This window comes from Octodon degus, unplaced genomic scaffold, assembly GCF_000260255.1.
Source record: "Octodon degus isolate 3935 unplaced genomic scaffold, OctDeg1.0 scaffold00197, whole genome shotgun sequence".
Taxonomy (NCBI): Eukaryota; Metazoa; Chordata; class Mammalia; order Rodentia; family Octodontidae; genus Octodon; species Octodon degus.
The window spans coordinates 3,544,595-3,558,896 of record NW_004524773.1 but is presented as its reverse complement, the minus strand read 5'-3'; the positions used below and the strand labels follow the sequence as shown (position 1 = coordinate 3,558,896).

General features: G+C 54.0%; 2 protein-coding genes across 2 annotated transcripts in view; both read left to right on the top strand.

Annotated features, from left to right (window-relative positions):
• The window catches only part of Atp1a3 (ATPase Na+/K+ transporting subunit alpha 3), a 24,290-nt gene extending 20,067 nt beyond the window's left edge, over positions 1–4,223 (top strand). Inside the window, exons 17-23 of the mRNA XM_004644354.1 lie at positions 610–764; positions 833–956; positions 1,892–2,037; positions 2,505–2,635; positions 3,025–3,126; positions 3,448–3,539; positions 3,835–4,223. Of these exons, the coding sequence (XP_004644411.1) occupies positions 610–764; positions 833–956; positions 1,892–2,037; positions 2,505–2,635; positions 3,025–3,126; positions 3,448–3,539; positions 3,835–3,863 (779 nt within the window). The 3' untranslated portion in view covers positions 3,864–4,223. The remainder of the gene's footprint in view (positions 1–609; positions 765–832; positions 957–1,891; positions 2,038–2,504; positions 2,636–3,024; positions 3,127–3,447; positions 3,540–3,834) is intronic.
• Positions 4,224–10,552: 6,329 nt separating this feature from the next.
• Positions 10,553–12,988, top strand: Rabac1 (Rab acceptor 1). Its single transcript, XM_004644352.2, has 5 exons — positions 10,553–10,711; positions 10,946–11,158; positions 11,417–11,514; positions 12,565–12,666; positions 12,740–12,988. Exons 1-5 carry the CDS (start codon positions 10,656–10,658, stop codon positions 12,826–12,828), a joined length of 558 nt encoding a protein of 185 aa, XP_004644409.1. The 5' UTR covers positions 10,553–10,655; the 3' UTR covers positions 12,829–12,988.
• The last annotated feature ends 1,314 nt before the right edge of the window (positions 12,989–14,302 follow it).

The window sequence follows — 14,302 nt, the reverse complement described above, 5'->3', positions numbered from 1 at the left end:
TAAATATTTAAAAAAGACAGTTGAGGGCCGGGGAGATGGCTCAGTGGAATGAGTGCTTCCTTAGCAAGCGCAAGGACCTGAGTTCAATCCCCGGTTCCGCAAAAAAAAAAAAAAAAGACGGTTGAATAGGACAACATAGTCAGAGTTGGTGTTCCAATGTGGATGGGTAAGGCCAGGCACAGTGGGCATGCCTGTAATCCTAGCACTCGAGAGGCTGAGGCAAGAGGATCATGAGTTTGAGGCCAGCCCGAACTGCGTAACAAGATCTTTTCTAAAAAAGACAACAAGGGCCAGGGAGATAGCTCAGTAGAATAAGTGCCTGCTTGGCAAGTGCAGGGTCCTGAGTTCAATCCCTGTACTGCAAAAAGAAAGATCTAAGTGGACCAAAAAAAATCCTTCAAAAAGACAACAACAAAGAGCCTGGGATATAGCTCAGTAACACAGCGCCTTCCTGGCAAGTGGGAGGTCCTGGGTTCGATTTCTAGTATTAAAAATAAATGTAGATAGGTAGTACATAGATTAGAAAGGATGCAAGTACTGGGTAGGGAGAGGCAGGACTTGGGGCTCCCTTGTGGGGGTACCCAAGCTCTGAGCCTCACCCCCCTACAGGTCGCCTGATCTTCGACAACCTAAAGAAGTCCATCGCCTACACCCTGACCAGCAACATCCCCGAGATCACGCCCTTCCTGCTCTTCATCATGGCCAACATCCCCCTGCCCCTGGGCACCATCACCATCCTGTGCATCGACCTGGGCACCGACATGGTGAGCTTGTGGTGATGGGGGGGTGTGCAGGAGCCTCCCCTCTTTGCTTACCGGCCTCGCCCACCCAGGTCCCTGCCATCTCACTGGCCTATGAGGCTGCTGAGAGCGACATCATGAAGAGACAGCCCAGGAACCCACGCACAGACAAGCTGGTCAACGAGAGGCTCATCAGCATGGCCTACGGACAGATTGGTGAGCGGCCGGGTGCCCGGCTGAGCGCTGCACTGTGCGGGTGCCTACAGCCTTGTGCTGACCCAAGGGGGTAGAATCAGGGTGGGAGTAGCCCGAGAATGACCTGAAGGCCGGGCAGGAGCCCCACCCCTGTCCTTCCTCCCCACCTATGCGCAGAGCCCGAGGGGTGCAGACCAGCTGTCCCTGGGATACCCCAGTGAGCGGAAACTTCCTGCAGTGGTCAGAGGCCTGGGGGAACTCACTGCTGAACCGGCGCTTCAAGCACCGGTCCTCCAAGATTTTGCAATAGTCAAGCGGGGGCTGGTGAGATGGCTCAGTGGTCTAAAGCACCTACTTAGAACAAGCTTAGCAAAGCACAGGGACCGCGGTTCAATCCCCCAGCACCACATGCCAGCCAGCCCCGCCCCCTGGTGGGCTGAGCTGGCCACACACACACACACACACATAAATAAATAAAAATTAAAATAAATAAATAAATAAAGGTGCAAATACTAGCTCTTGCACTTTAAAAAAAAAAAAAAAATAGTCAAGCGACCTGGGTCAGGGGCTGGGCTTCGGGGACGTCCATGCAGGAGAGGCCGCTCCCCGAGGCACCCACCTGGCCCAAGGTGCCATCTCAGGGGCTCTCCCCTGGGTCCTCTAGATGACAACTGCTGAGGGTGGTTGCACAGCCTATAATCTCAGTACTCACTTGGGAGGCTGAGGCAGGAGGATCTGGGAGCTTGAGGCCGACCTGGGCTATGTAGTTCAAGGGTCTCTCTATGCCTGAATTGCATAGAGAGACCCTGTCTAAAACCAAATGCAGATGATGCAGGTTGGCCATGAGGACTGGGGTGGCCCACAGACCACCATGGGTGTCTCGAGGGCTCTCCTGGGTGTACTGGGCCCGCTGCTGACCCCACCTGAGCCTCTCCTCGGCTTCCTTTCTCCTCCAGGGATGATCCAGGCCCTTGGTGGCTTCTTTTCCTACTTCGTGATCCTAGCAGAAAATGGCTTCCTGCCCGGCAACCTGGTGGGCATCCGACTAAACTGGGACGACCGTACCGTCAATGACCTGGAGGACAGCTACGGGCAGCAGTGGGTGAGTGGATCTGGATGGGGAGCCTTGAAGTCGGCATCCCCGCCTGCCAGAGGAGCCCTGGGCAAGCCGCGTAAGCCACGGGAGGCCAAGTCCCACCATTACCGCTCTGCACCAGAGGCAGCATCCTGACCCTTACCCCGTACCCGGGGTTACCTGGAGCCCTTGGCCCAGCTTGGGCTTTGGTTCTATTGCCCATGCTCTTAATCCTGACAGGCCTTCCTCCTCATCTCTGTCCCTTCAAGCCCTGACTGTTGTCTGTCCCCCTTGGTCCCTGGGAAACAACTGATCCCCACCTTTTTCCTTCCAATGGCTCCTTCTTCCCCCAGGTCTATGAGTGCAGAGACAGGAGCTCCTCAGACTCAGGGCAGCCTGTGCAGGGAGCAGGCAAACGGGCATCTCCGCTGTGGGCCACTGGCTGGAGCTGCGGTCATGTGGTGACCCCTGAACCCTTGTCCTCTCTCCTGCAGACATACGAGCAGAGGAAAGTGGTAGAGTTCACATGCCACACGGCCTTCTTCGTGAGCATTGTGGTTGTCCAGTGGGCTGATCTGATCATCTGCAAGACCCGGAGGAACTCAGTCTTCCAGCAGGGCATGAAGTGAGGGCTGGCCGGCTGCACTACCATCTCTCCTGTCTGTCTGTCTGTCTGTCTGTCTGTCTGTCTGTCTGTCTGTCTGTGTCCCTCCTCTGGGCTCCTCAGATCTGCTTTTTCTTTTTCTACCACTGCATCTGTCCATCTGCCCACCTCCTCTGTTGGTGCCAGCATGTCTGCACATTTCTGTCTCTGTGTCTGTGTCTCTCTCTGTCTCAGTTTGTCTTTCTGCCCAATCTTTCTCCCTGGGCTTCTGTGTTCTTGCTGCTCTCTGCGCCTGCATTGCCATCCCTGGGCTGTCTTGTTCCACCCACCTCTTGGTGCGTCTGTCTCTGTGGCTCAGATTGCAGAATGGGGGATCTCCACACTCAGCCCTGCCTCATCTCTATTTCCAGGAACAAGATCTTGATCTTTGGCTTGTTTGAGGAGACGGCCCTCGCTGCCTTCCTGTCGTACTGCCCTGGCATGGACGTGGCCCTTCGCATGTACCCTCTCAAGTGAGCACCTGTGCCCTTTCTTGTTCCCCCACAGAGCCTTCCTCAGGGGGACATCCTCACAGGCCACGCCCTCGCAGCCCCAGGCCACTGCTGCGGACCTCTGGCCCTGTTCTCTTGGTGTCTCTCTGGACGGCCCCACTCGCTGTGCACACTGCTGCCTCTCTTGAGATGCCACTGAGGCGCCTCCCTGGACAGGCCCCTCCCCTGTCCTGAGGAGAGCCACTCCTGCAGGCCCCAAAGGATCCTGGGAAACCAGCCCTCCCATCCCCACAGGGCCTCTGCCTGGTGTCCCACACTCAGGCCCTTCTCTCTGCTCTGCAGGCCCAGCTGGTGGTTCTGTGCCTTCCCCTACAGTTTCCTCATCTTCGTCTATGATGAAATCCGCAAACTCATCCTGCGCAGGAACCCCGGGGGTGAGAGGCCAGGACAGGGCATCTGGGGTCCAGAAAGGGGCGTCAGGTGGTCATGGGTGGCTTGTTCCATATCACTTTCTGTGTCTCCCCCTCCCAGCCCCCTTCTGAATCTATCTCCCTTCTCTCTCTTGTCTCTCTTCTTGCCTCTCTGAGCCTCCTCCCGCCTGTCTTTCCAGGTGTGCTGGTCTCTTTGGGGTTCATTGTTACTACTTCTGTGTCCCCTCACTGCTGTTTGTGCCTCTGTCCTCTTGTCTGTCTCCATGTCTCATTCTGTCTCTCCTCTTTGTCTCTCTAGGTTGGGTGGAGAAAGAGACCTACTACTGACCTCAACCCCGCCACAACACCCGTCTCTTCCCTGTTCCCAGGCCCAGGACAGCCCCTTCTGTCCCCACCATTTTGTATTCTGGAGGGAGGGGCCCTCTCTCCATGTGGCCCCAACTTGGCCCCAGCCCTGTGGTTCCTCCTGCCCTCCGTGTCTCCCTCCCCTCTGGCTGCTTCTGCCCTCCACAGCCCTACCTCTCTCCTCCCTCTTTTCTGTGTCTGTTTCTCTCCCCTCCTCGTCCCTCCATCCCCACCTCTCCCAGCCTCCTCCCTGGGCTCTTTTTTACTCCCCCTCAGCCCTGGTCCTTGGCTGATGCCATTTCTGGTTCTGGAAAATTATGAAATATATCCGAGGGGAGAGAGCAGTGGGCTGTGTGTCGTACTTTCTGGCTGGGGCCAGGGGCGGGCTGTGTCCCCTTGGCTGGCCCTCCATCCCGGGTGACTCCCGCCAGCTCAGTTTAGCCTGGCATCAGCTCAGGAGTTCAGGAAGCTTGGAGTCACTGGATCATGGAGATTTAGACTCCACAAAAGTTGCGGGGGGCGGGGGGGGGGGCGGGACTCGCCAGGTGATAGGATTATGGAGCAAGAACAGCGAGAAGAGTAGGGCTGGGACCGGGCAGGTCCTCTTCTGCAGGTGGAGGACCCTGGGGGCCACGGTGTGGTGATGGCCGTGGTAGAGATCGGTGGTGCCCCTTCTCAGCACTCTGCACATCTCAGCTTATTTAATCTGCAGGAGGCCTGAGGCACAGAGAGGGAAATGGCTTGCACATAGTCACGCAGGGCTCAGAATCCCGAGCTGGGATTTGAATCAAAGTTATCAGAACTCTTAAATCACTATGCCAGTCTGTCTTGATTTACTGAAGTCAGCCTTCAGTAGCAAACCACACAAATCTTTGGAGTTTTGCTTTTGGCTTTAGTACTATGGGTACTAAATCAGAGCCTTCATGCTAAGCCTTTTTTTATATTATGCTTTTTTTTTTTTTTTTTTCAGTACCGGGGATTGAACTCAGGCCCTTGCACTTGCCAGGCAAACACTTATTCTACTGAGCTAACTCCCTGGCCCTTGCATTTATTTTTTTGAGACAGGGTCTTGCTGCATTACCTAATTACGTAGGCTGGGTTCAAACTTTTGACTGAGCCATTTCTGCTAAAGCTAGACATAGCCTGTGGCCAGCACTTCCACCAGTAGGCAGGTCCATACCTGACAGATGGACATGGGCGCACGTGGTATGGAAAGACAGACCAAGCCGGGTGGGCCCACCTCAGCCTGCCCGAGTCCTGGGATTCTAGGCATGCACCACCGTGCCTGCTCCAAAGATGTACACTGCAAGGGTAAAACTCAGTAGTCTTAACACTACACCCTGAGGCCTGCCCCTTAGCTCAGCTCTTTAAGTGGCTGCTTCAGCAAAGCAGTCAGGCTCAGGTTGCTGTGGTTCGATCTCCACAACTCAAGCCAGCCAAACCTGTCCTGAAGGCATTCTGATGCAGTCACCTCCCTGACAACAGCAACCACATTTCCATCCACCTATAAGGGGCTTCTATGCAGTCGCTGGAGGCAGCCACATGTTATTTTGTCTGTTCTTTTTTCTTTAAAAAAAATTTATTTGTTTATTTTATTTTGTGTGTGTGGCCAGCCAGCCCCGCCCCGCCCAGGCGGGGCTGGCTGGTGGTGCTGGGGGATTGAACCATGGTCCCTGTGCTTTGCTTAGCTTGTTCTAAGTGGGTGCTTTAGACCACTGAGCCATCTCACCAGCCCCTGTTTTGTCTGTTCTTGAACTTCATGAAGACAGAACTTTTGGGGCCGGGAAGATGGCTCGGTAGAATAAGCGCTTCCCTAGCAAGCGCAAGGGCCTAAGTTCAATCCCTGGTTCCACCAAAAAAAAAAAAAAAAAAGAAAGAAAACAGAACTTCAAAAAAATTTTTTTTAAATTTTAATTATTTTATTTATTTGGTACAAGGTCTTGCCATGCAGCTCAGGAGACTGGCACAGCACTCCCAGGTTCCGGGGCCCCCATGGCATACGGTACTAGAGAGCAGACTCGGGACCTTGCACTTGCCAAGCAGGTGCTTACACCACCAAGCTACCGCCACAGCCCCTTTCTTTATGTTTTTGAACACGGTCTCACTGTGGAGTCCAGGCTGGCCTTGAGCTCAGGGTGACCCTCCTGCCTCAGCCTCCCAAGTTGTAGGCTTACAGGCATGTGCCACCAGACCCAGCTATGAAACCAGAATCTTACAACCCATAGTCTAGTGCGTGTGACCTTGCAACCCCACGACACACCTGTGGGCATTTCCACCTCGTACGTGCATTAGTAGCCTGTTTCTCTTCACCCCTGTGTAGTGTCCCACTGTGTGACTCTAACACAGTTTGTCCATTCTCCTCTTACAGACATCTGGGGTTTCTGCGGGTGGGAGGCCACTCCCGCGATGAGTAGGAATATTCCAGTCATTTTTCTCTTTTTATTTTTTTTTTAACATTTATTTATTTATTGTGTGTATGTGTGTGTATGGCCAGCTCAGTCCACCAGGGGGCGGCGCTGGCTGGCATGTGGTGCTGGGGGATCGAACCGCAGTCCCTGTGCTTTGCCAAGCTTGTTCCAAGTAGGTGCTTTAGACCACTGAGCCATCTCGCCAGCCCTTTTCTCTTCTTATTTATGATAGTGGGATTGAACCCTGGGCCTTCTCACTGAGCCATATACCCTGGCTCTTTTGTGTAGATTTTAAAGTGTTGCTATTGTTACCTGTTCGCAGTACATGATTCCGTTCACTGCAGGAGTTGGCACCTATACACGACGTATTTTAATTCTTCTCTCCATCTGTTGCTTCCCTTCTGCTTCCTCTTAGCCCTCTTTCCCTTTGCTCTTTAATTTATCCATATTTTGAGCTGGGACGGTGTCTCATTAAATCACTACGCAGCCCAGGCTGGTTTAGAATTCTCAGTCCTGCAGCCTGGCTCAGCCTTCTGGAGTGCTGGGCTCGCAGCTGCGCACACCGCACCCGGCTTGGTCCCATCTTCCTCGCCATGTGTGCCCATCTCTGCTGGGTACGGACCTGCCTAGCAGTGGAAGTGTTGGGTCCCAGGCTGTGCCTGGCTTGGCCAGACCCCAGCGCCCCATGTCGCTTTGCTTCCTACAGTGTATGAAAGTCCCCAGCTGCCTGCTCTGTTCCCTGCCACCTGTCAGCATCACCAGTCCTTAGCATGTGAGCCATTCTGGTTGGACAGCTAAACCCTTTCCCTCCGGCAGCCCAGAGGTGCAAGTGAGAGGAGGCGCTGTGTGGGCCAGGCCTGCCTGCCTGCCTCCCGGTGCAGGGGACCAGGGCTTAGACAGCTGCCGAGTGCGGTGTGGGCAGAAGAAAAGCTCCGGAATTGAGCCAGGAAGCCGCAGGCAGCCAGAGGCCGTGGGTGCTGGGACCCCTGTGAGCTCAGAACAGAGCCTTGGGGTCACAGGGAGAGCTGCATGACCTCTCCTGGGATGCACCGCTTCACTTATCTAATGCAGGGAGGAAACACTCCCTTCAAAGATGGGCTAACCGAGGCCCAGAGAGGGGAGGGACTTCCTTGTAGTCACACAGCAGGGACTATTGCCCGGGTTTTTGGTTGTCTGTGCTAACATCTTCCGGCCCTCCTGCCTCCACTTCCTCTCAGAATCCAAGAGGCAAGAAGGAGGCTTCAGAGCCAATGCCTGTCGCCCACAATCACCCAGCACCCTCTAACTCAGGGTTCATCTGCCCTAAGGCCCCTCTCTCAGGGACGCATCACCCCCATCCTGCACCCTGTCTCAGCCAGACTCTTCCACTATTTCTGCTTCAAGGGGCTCCTCCCACTGGCCCCTGCGCCGAGGCCTCATCTCCCAAAGTCCTTTACCCAGAGTACCCTATGAGAAATCCCCATGTCCTCCTCCCCGTAAGCCTGCGTCCTTCATCACGCTGCTGTGGGACCTCTAGTCTTTTGCATGCCCTCTGCTAGGAGCAGGCTGTGGAAGACAGGGGCTTTCACCCACTTCTCCTGAGGAAAACACAGTCTTATAGCCACAGGCAAGCCCTGACTCCCAGCTGCCACTAACCCAGTTCCCAAGATTCCTTGTCCTGGGTGCCCTCCCGTAGCTACCTCTGTGCCCCCATCACTTTGCACGCTAGTACTGCTCCTCCAGTAACGCTCTGGCTGATTGGACACACGGTCCCCTTGATTTCTGAAGCAAGACTAGGCCCAGGTTGGAGAACCTGAGGGAAGTACATGAATAGCTTGGGGTGATAAAGGGCAAATAAGCAGACACCTGCTGAACTGGTCTTCAGAGTTGGCTGTTTGATCAGTTTGGGACCCACACAATGGTGCTTCCCCCTGCCCATCACAGCCTTTGGCAGGGGCAATCTTCCCTCACTTCTGAAGAAATCTCTCTCACCAGGCCCCAAAACACAACTCTAAGTGTACGGACATTGGAAGGTTAAGTTGGGGTTAAAAGATTCACCTGGGCTGGGCATGGTGGCACATACCTGTGACCCCAGCACATGGGAGGCTGAGGCAGGTGGGTTGCTGAGAGTTTGAGGCCAGCCTGGCCTACAGAGTGAGACCCTGTTTGGGAAAAAAAAATTACCTGGAAGATAAACATGGCAGCACATGGCTATAATTCCACCAACTGGGAGACTGAGGCAGGAGGATTTTGAGTTCAAGACCAGCATGGACTAGAAGCAAGACCTTATTTTTAAACAGGGGAGGGGCAGGGCATGGTAGTACATGCCTCTTGTCCCAGTATTTGGGCAGCTGGGCTGAGGCAGGAGGATCACTGCAAGTTCGAAGCCAGCCTGGGTTACACAGTAAGTTCAAGGTCTGCCTTGAGCACATAGCAAGGCTATCTCAAAACAAGAAAGAAAAGAAAAGAAAGAAACTTGGCTTGGATTTTCCCCTGTTGTCTCACCCAGCTTTGAGTCTCTTGACATTCCCAGGTACACTTCTTGAGGGCCTGCTCAGGGACGCCCCTTTAGAGCTCTGCCTTGACTTCCCATAGTTCACCTGGGCAGGGGCAGGCCATGGAGGAATTTGATTAAAGACAGAGAACCACGGGGCCTGGCAAAAGAGTGGCCCAAGCCTCAGTCAGCAGCCACTCTTTGAGCCCTCCAAGGGCCAAGCAGCCCCTAACATGTTACTGGTAAATTTGAGGAGACTGAACCATAGAAATAACTGGGATATTCATAATATACTGGCAGTAATGACTAATTTATTGAGCGGCTGTGCAATGTCAAGGCTCGCTCAAGCAGTTTACATACAGCATTTAACGGCAGCATAGCAACCCCGTTCGTGTGATACTATCTGGATGAGAACAGCGGTACAGAAGTGACTAGCTCAAAGCCACCCCACTCCTGTGCCCAACTCCAAAATTCCAGCCCTCTTTTGATAATAATCCCCTCTTTGAAAAAAAAAAAAACATTCTAGTGTATGTTTGCAATATATAATAAATATATTCATCGTGCAACACTGGCACATATACATGTTGCCTCTTGGTCTCTCTAACTTTCCCTTCCCCTCCTATCTCTTTCATGCCCAGACCCCCCTCCCGTCTCCACAACATCCTGTTTCCTATCATCTTTCTTTTAGTATCTTGCTTCTATGGCATTTACACTTTGGGTTTCTCATATGAGAGAAACCATGTGACATCTAATCTGTGACTGATTTATTTCACTTAGCACTATGGATGGACTCAAGGTGCCTCCATATTCCTACAAATGACTAGAATATACCCTTTATGGCTGAGCAGTATTCAATTGTGGCTATAACCCACATAATAATTCCCCATTTTAAAAATTGTTTTTTGTTTAAACTATCAATTTTTATTTATTTATATTTTTAGGGAAGGGCTTACAGGGTGTTCCAGGGTCTCACTACTAGATGGTCTTGTAGTGATCCGCCTGTTTACAGCCTCCCAAGAGCTGGGATTACAGGTGCGCACCACCGTGCCCAGTCCCAACTGCAGTCTCAGCGCGCCCCAGGGCAGGGCCAGCATGGCAGGCCGGGGGATCGAATCCCTGGCCCCTACACCTGTTTGCAAGCGCTTTAATCCGCTGAGCTATTTGGCTAGCCCCTCTTTTTAAGAATTCTTGACTCCTCCTCTTTCCAATTTACCTCCCTCCTATCCAGAGGTGTGGCGCGATGCGGGAACATTCCTAACACTAACCCATTCATCCCCAGTAGTCCAAGGGTGGGAAAGCTTCACTCCGGTAAACACGGCCTCCTCCCCAGCACCAGCCTCCTGAGGAAGCAACTGATTCTCACAAATTGTCTACAGTCTTGATACTCAAAAAAATACGGTCCACAGGCCAGCAACGACAGCATCGGGGAAGGTATTAAAAATCCAAGTTATGGGCTTCAATCCAGATGCACACTGAGTCAGAAATCTGGTTTTGGGCCCAGGAGCAGTGTTTTATCCAAATTTCCAGATGCTCTGTAAAGTCAGGAAGACAGCTTTGCTCACAGGCCACAGTATATCCCTCAAGGGAGTACACAACGCCCAACACCACAGTCACCCACTCGCCCTACTCCACACTTCGAAACTACAATCCCACAAGGCCCAGCGACGCCCATTGCTTTCTGGGACTACATTTCCCTAGGTGCCTTGCGAATCAGACCTCCGACGCAACGCTAGTCCGGCCGGACGATGTCTAAACTTCAACTCCCACAATGCTCGGCGGCGCAACTACCGCCCCCTGCGGCTCGGGAGCGGCTCCACGTCGGCTCCGCCGGGTGAGACCGGGCTCGGGCGGAGCCGGCGAGGGCTGCAGGGCTCCGGGCTGGTTACAGCGATCATGGCAGCCCAGAAGGACCAAGAGAAGGATGCCGAGGCGGAAGGGCTGAGCGCCACGTGAGCTACCCGGCTTCAGTCACCCTAACCCGAGACGCGGGAGACCGGTCCCCTTCCCGCTCGTATCCCGGCAGTCCCAGCTCCCAGCCAGAAGTCTAGTGCCCAGGAATCCTGGCTACCTCCTGGGACGCGTCCCTCCTGGACCGCGGAGTCCAGCCCCCGCTACCCCGTTACTTCCCGCGGGTCTGGGCCCCATCCCGATCTCCCGCCGACCTGCACCCCTTTCCCTGCCAGGACCCTGCTGCCCAAGTTGATTCCCTCTGGCCCAGGCCGGGAGTGGCTGGAGCGGCGACGGGCCACCATCAGGCCCTGGGGAGCCTTCGTGGACCAGCAGCGCTTCTCACGACCGCGCAACCTGGGCGAGCTGTGCCAGCGCCTGGTGCGCAACGTAGAGTACTACCAGAGCAACTATGTGTTCGTGTTCCTGGGCCTCATCCTGTACTGCGTGTGAGTGCCCGGGCGCGCCCCAGCCCAGCCCAGCCCAGCCCATCCCATCCTGTCCCATGGACCCGCCCCACTGGCAGACGTAGCCTCCGTGTAGCTTTGTTACTTTGTCACCAAAGGACCAGGTTTCTACTCCCCCACCCACCCATGTAACTCACCCCTCTCTGGCCTCCACCCACCTGTATACAAGGCCAGCCCCCCCCCCCCACACTGGCCCGTCTCCACATGCCCGACCTCTGCCTCCCTGCCCTGTTCCTCTAGGGTGACATCTCCCATGCTGCTGGTTGCTCTGGCTGTCTTCTTTGGCGCCTGTTACATTCTGTATCTGCGCACGTTGCAATCCAAGCTTGTGCTCTTCGGTGAGAGAATCTCCTGCCCAGACGGATCCCTACTTCTCTTAAAATGAAAACAGACACGCAACTTAAGTCCTGGAACCCAAGTAGGCCCAAGCCTGGATGTACACTAGATCCAGCTGGCCTGATACATGAAATCTCAGACACACCTGATCCTCACATCCAGTGTTAGCTCCCCAAATTGCTATTCCCCAAAACCAGAATGAGACGCCCTGAATCCACCCATTACCAAGCTGCTCTGAGGTGAACTGTACTACCCCTCTCCACTTCCTAACTTCTACAGGAAGCACCCGTGGCAATTACTCACATTGGACGCCAGGTGGCGACCTTATACAGGCCTAGGTCTGTCCAGATTGTCTTTGGCGTTTCCTGGGGTGGGACCAGGAAGATTTTGGGGATCTCAGGAAAGCTGAAGCCTGTGACTCATAGGGCTGCAGAATGCTGCCAAGATATATGGAAAAAAAAGATTCCAGGGGAAATTCCACCCAAGAAAAAAAATCCCGGATTTGTCGTGGGTACTGGGATTTGGAATCAGACCTAAAACAAAGTCCTGCAGGGGCCTTCAATTTATATTCATGGGAAAGATGGGCTGTCATGAAAGGGCATGGAAGGAGCTCTTGAATCACAGCCACAGTTCAAGGTCACAGGAGCATGCAGACCAGGCCTTCTGGTATTATGTGAGGCCAGAGCTGCATTATTAGGGGAGATCTTTCAGTGTATTTGTTGACCACAAACCAGATTGTGAAATGTCGCCAAGAACATATCCCCAAGTCAGATTTGGTCCTGAGGCTACCAGTTCAAGTACAGGTTGTCCTGGGTTTAGAGAGCCAAAGGCTGGGACTTCATAGGGCAAATGGGGCTGGAGGGCAGGGGCAGAATCTGAGGAAGGCTTGTTATATTCTGTGGTACAGGGGACACTGGGGAAACAATGGGGCAGGGACAGAGATGGCATAGGGAGTCTGGGTTCCATCCTGAAGCTGCTAGAGCTTGTGATATCATATTGTTGGGAGGCTGCAAGGAACAGTGAGGCAGCTAGCCATTGCTGTCTGCCCTCAGGCCGAGAGGTGAGCCCTGCCCATCAATATGCTCTGGCTGGAGGAGTCTCCTTCCCATTCTTCTGGCTGGCTGGTGCAGGCTCCGCTGTCTTCTGGGTCCTAGGTGAGTACAGGGTTATGGTGGGGGGAGACCCCAGCTGAGGGAGCGTGACCCTAAGCCACCTGTTCTCCTGTAGGAGCCACTCTGGTTGTCATCGGCTCCCACGCTGCCTTCCACCAGATCGAGGCTTCAGATGGGGAGGAGCTACAGATGGAGCCCGTGTGAGGTATCTGCAGGGACCCAATGGCCTCCTGGGCCAGCCACCCGCATCCCTGTCCATCCCTGTCGTGGACCACCCAGCTGCTTGGGCCAGCAGCCCCCTTCCATCACAAGCCCAGGGAGGAGCTCCACCTTTAAAAATAAAGCAGTTGCTGTTCAGCAGATACCTCCCTGTGTCTTTGTGGGCCTCTGTAGGGGGTGCTGGGAATGCTACAGGTGTGGGAAAACGGGAGCAGGATACAAGTAAAATAAGAGGTCAAGTGCTAAGGAGGAGAAGAGGAGGGAAATTTGGCATGGTACACATATCTGTAATCCCAGTACTTAGGAGGCTGAGGCAGGAGCATCAGTAGGTCGAAGCCAGCAGGGGCTACGTAGTGAGATGCCATCTAAAAAAGATTAGAGGTTCAGTGATGTGCTAGAAACTCAGGATTTAGTGCATAGTTGTCCTAACAACTGATCATTACAGCCCATTACTGGTACGTACGTGTACAAAAATTCCAGGCTCCCAGGGAGAAGGCCAGGCTCCATGCAAACAGCATTGTTTGCACAGTCTACACACAGGGAGCAAAACTTAGCTGGAAAGAAGAGCTTCCTGAATCCAGGTTCCCAGACACAGCCAGGGAGCCAGCTGCGCACATAAGCCTGTCCACGGACATGACCTCAGTCTGCTGTGCTAGATGCTGTTCTTTTTTTTTTTTGGCCTGCTTAGCCCACCCCGGGGGGGGAGGGAGGGCTGGTGCTGGGATCGACTGCGGTTCAATCCCTGCACTTGCCTAAACTTGTCTAAACAAGCGCTTTAGTACGCTGAGCTATCTCGCCGGCCCCTAAATGCTGTTCTTGCCAGGCATGATGGCACACGCCTACAGTCCCAGCACTCTGGAAGGTTGAAGCAGGAAGTTGGCCAGCATGATTCCAGCCTGGGCACCTAGTAAGTTAGAGAGTTCCTATCTCAAAAAATTAAAAGGACTGGAATGTAGCTCCGTGCAAAGGCCCTAGGTTTAATCCAAGGGGAGGGGATAGGAGAGAGAAGAGAGAGGGATACACCATGGCTTGGAGTCTGTCTCTGTGGCGTGCTGGTGTAGATGCTGACAGGCAGCATCGCTGCAAACAAATGGGGGCTCCCCTCCGGGAATGCACCATTGTGGGAGAAGCTTTGGATGCACAAGCAATCCAAGTACCAGCAGGAAACCAGGAACACCTCCAAAGCCAATGCAAAGCGCTGGGAGGGTGGGACTAGGAGGCAGTTGGGGGAGGGCTGGCCTCGCTTGGGGCGCAGAGGCAGGGCATTCCTGGGGAATGAGCACCTCGCCCCTTGGAAGTCCTGGGTGAGAGTGTTCTGGCCAAAGGGAATAGCAAGTGCAAAGGCCCAAGGTCAGATCTGCTCAGTGATGTGATGGTGTCATTGTCGCTGTAGCTGAGGTGAAGGGAGTAAGGAGCAGCCTTAGGAGACGATGTTGGGGAAGACACTGGGGGACAGGTG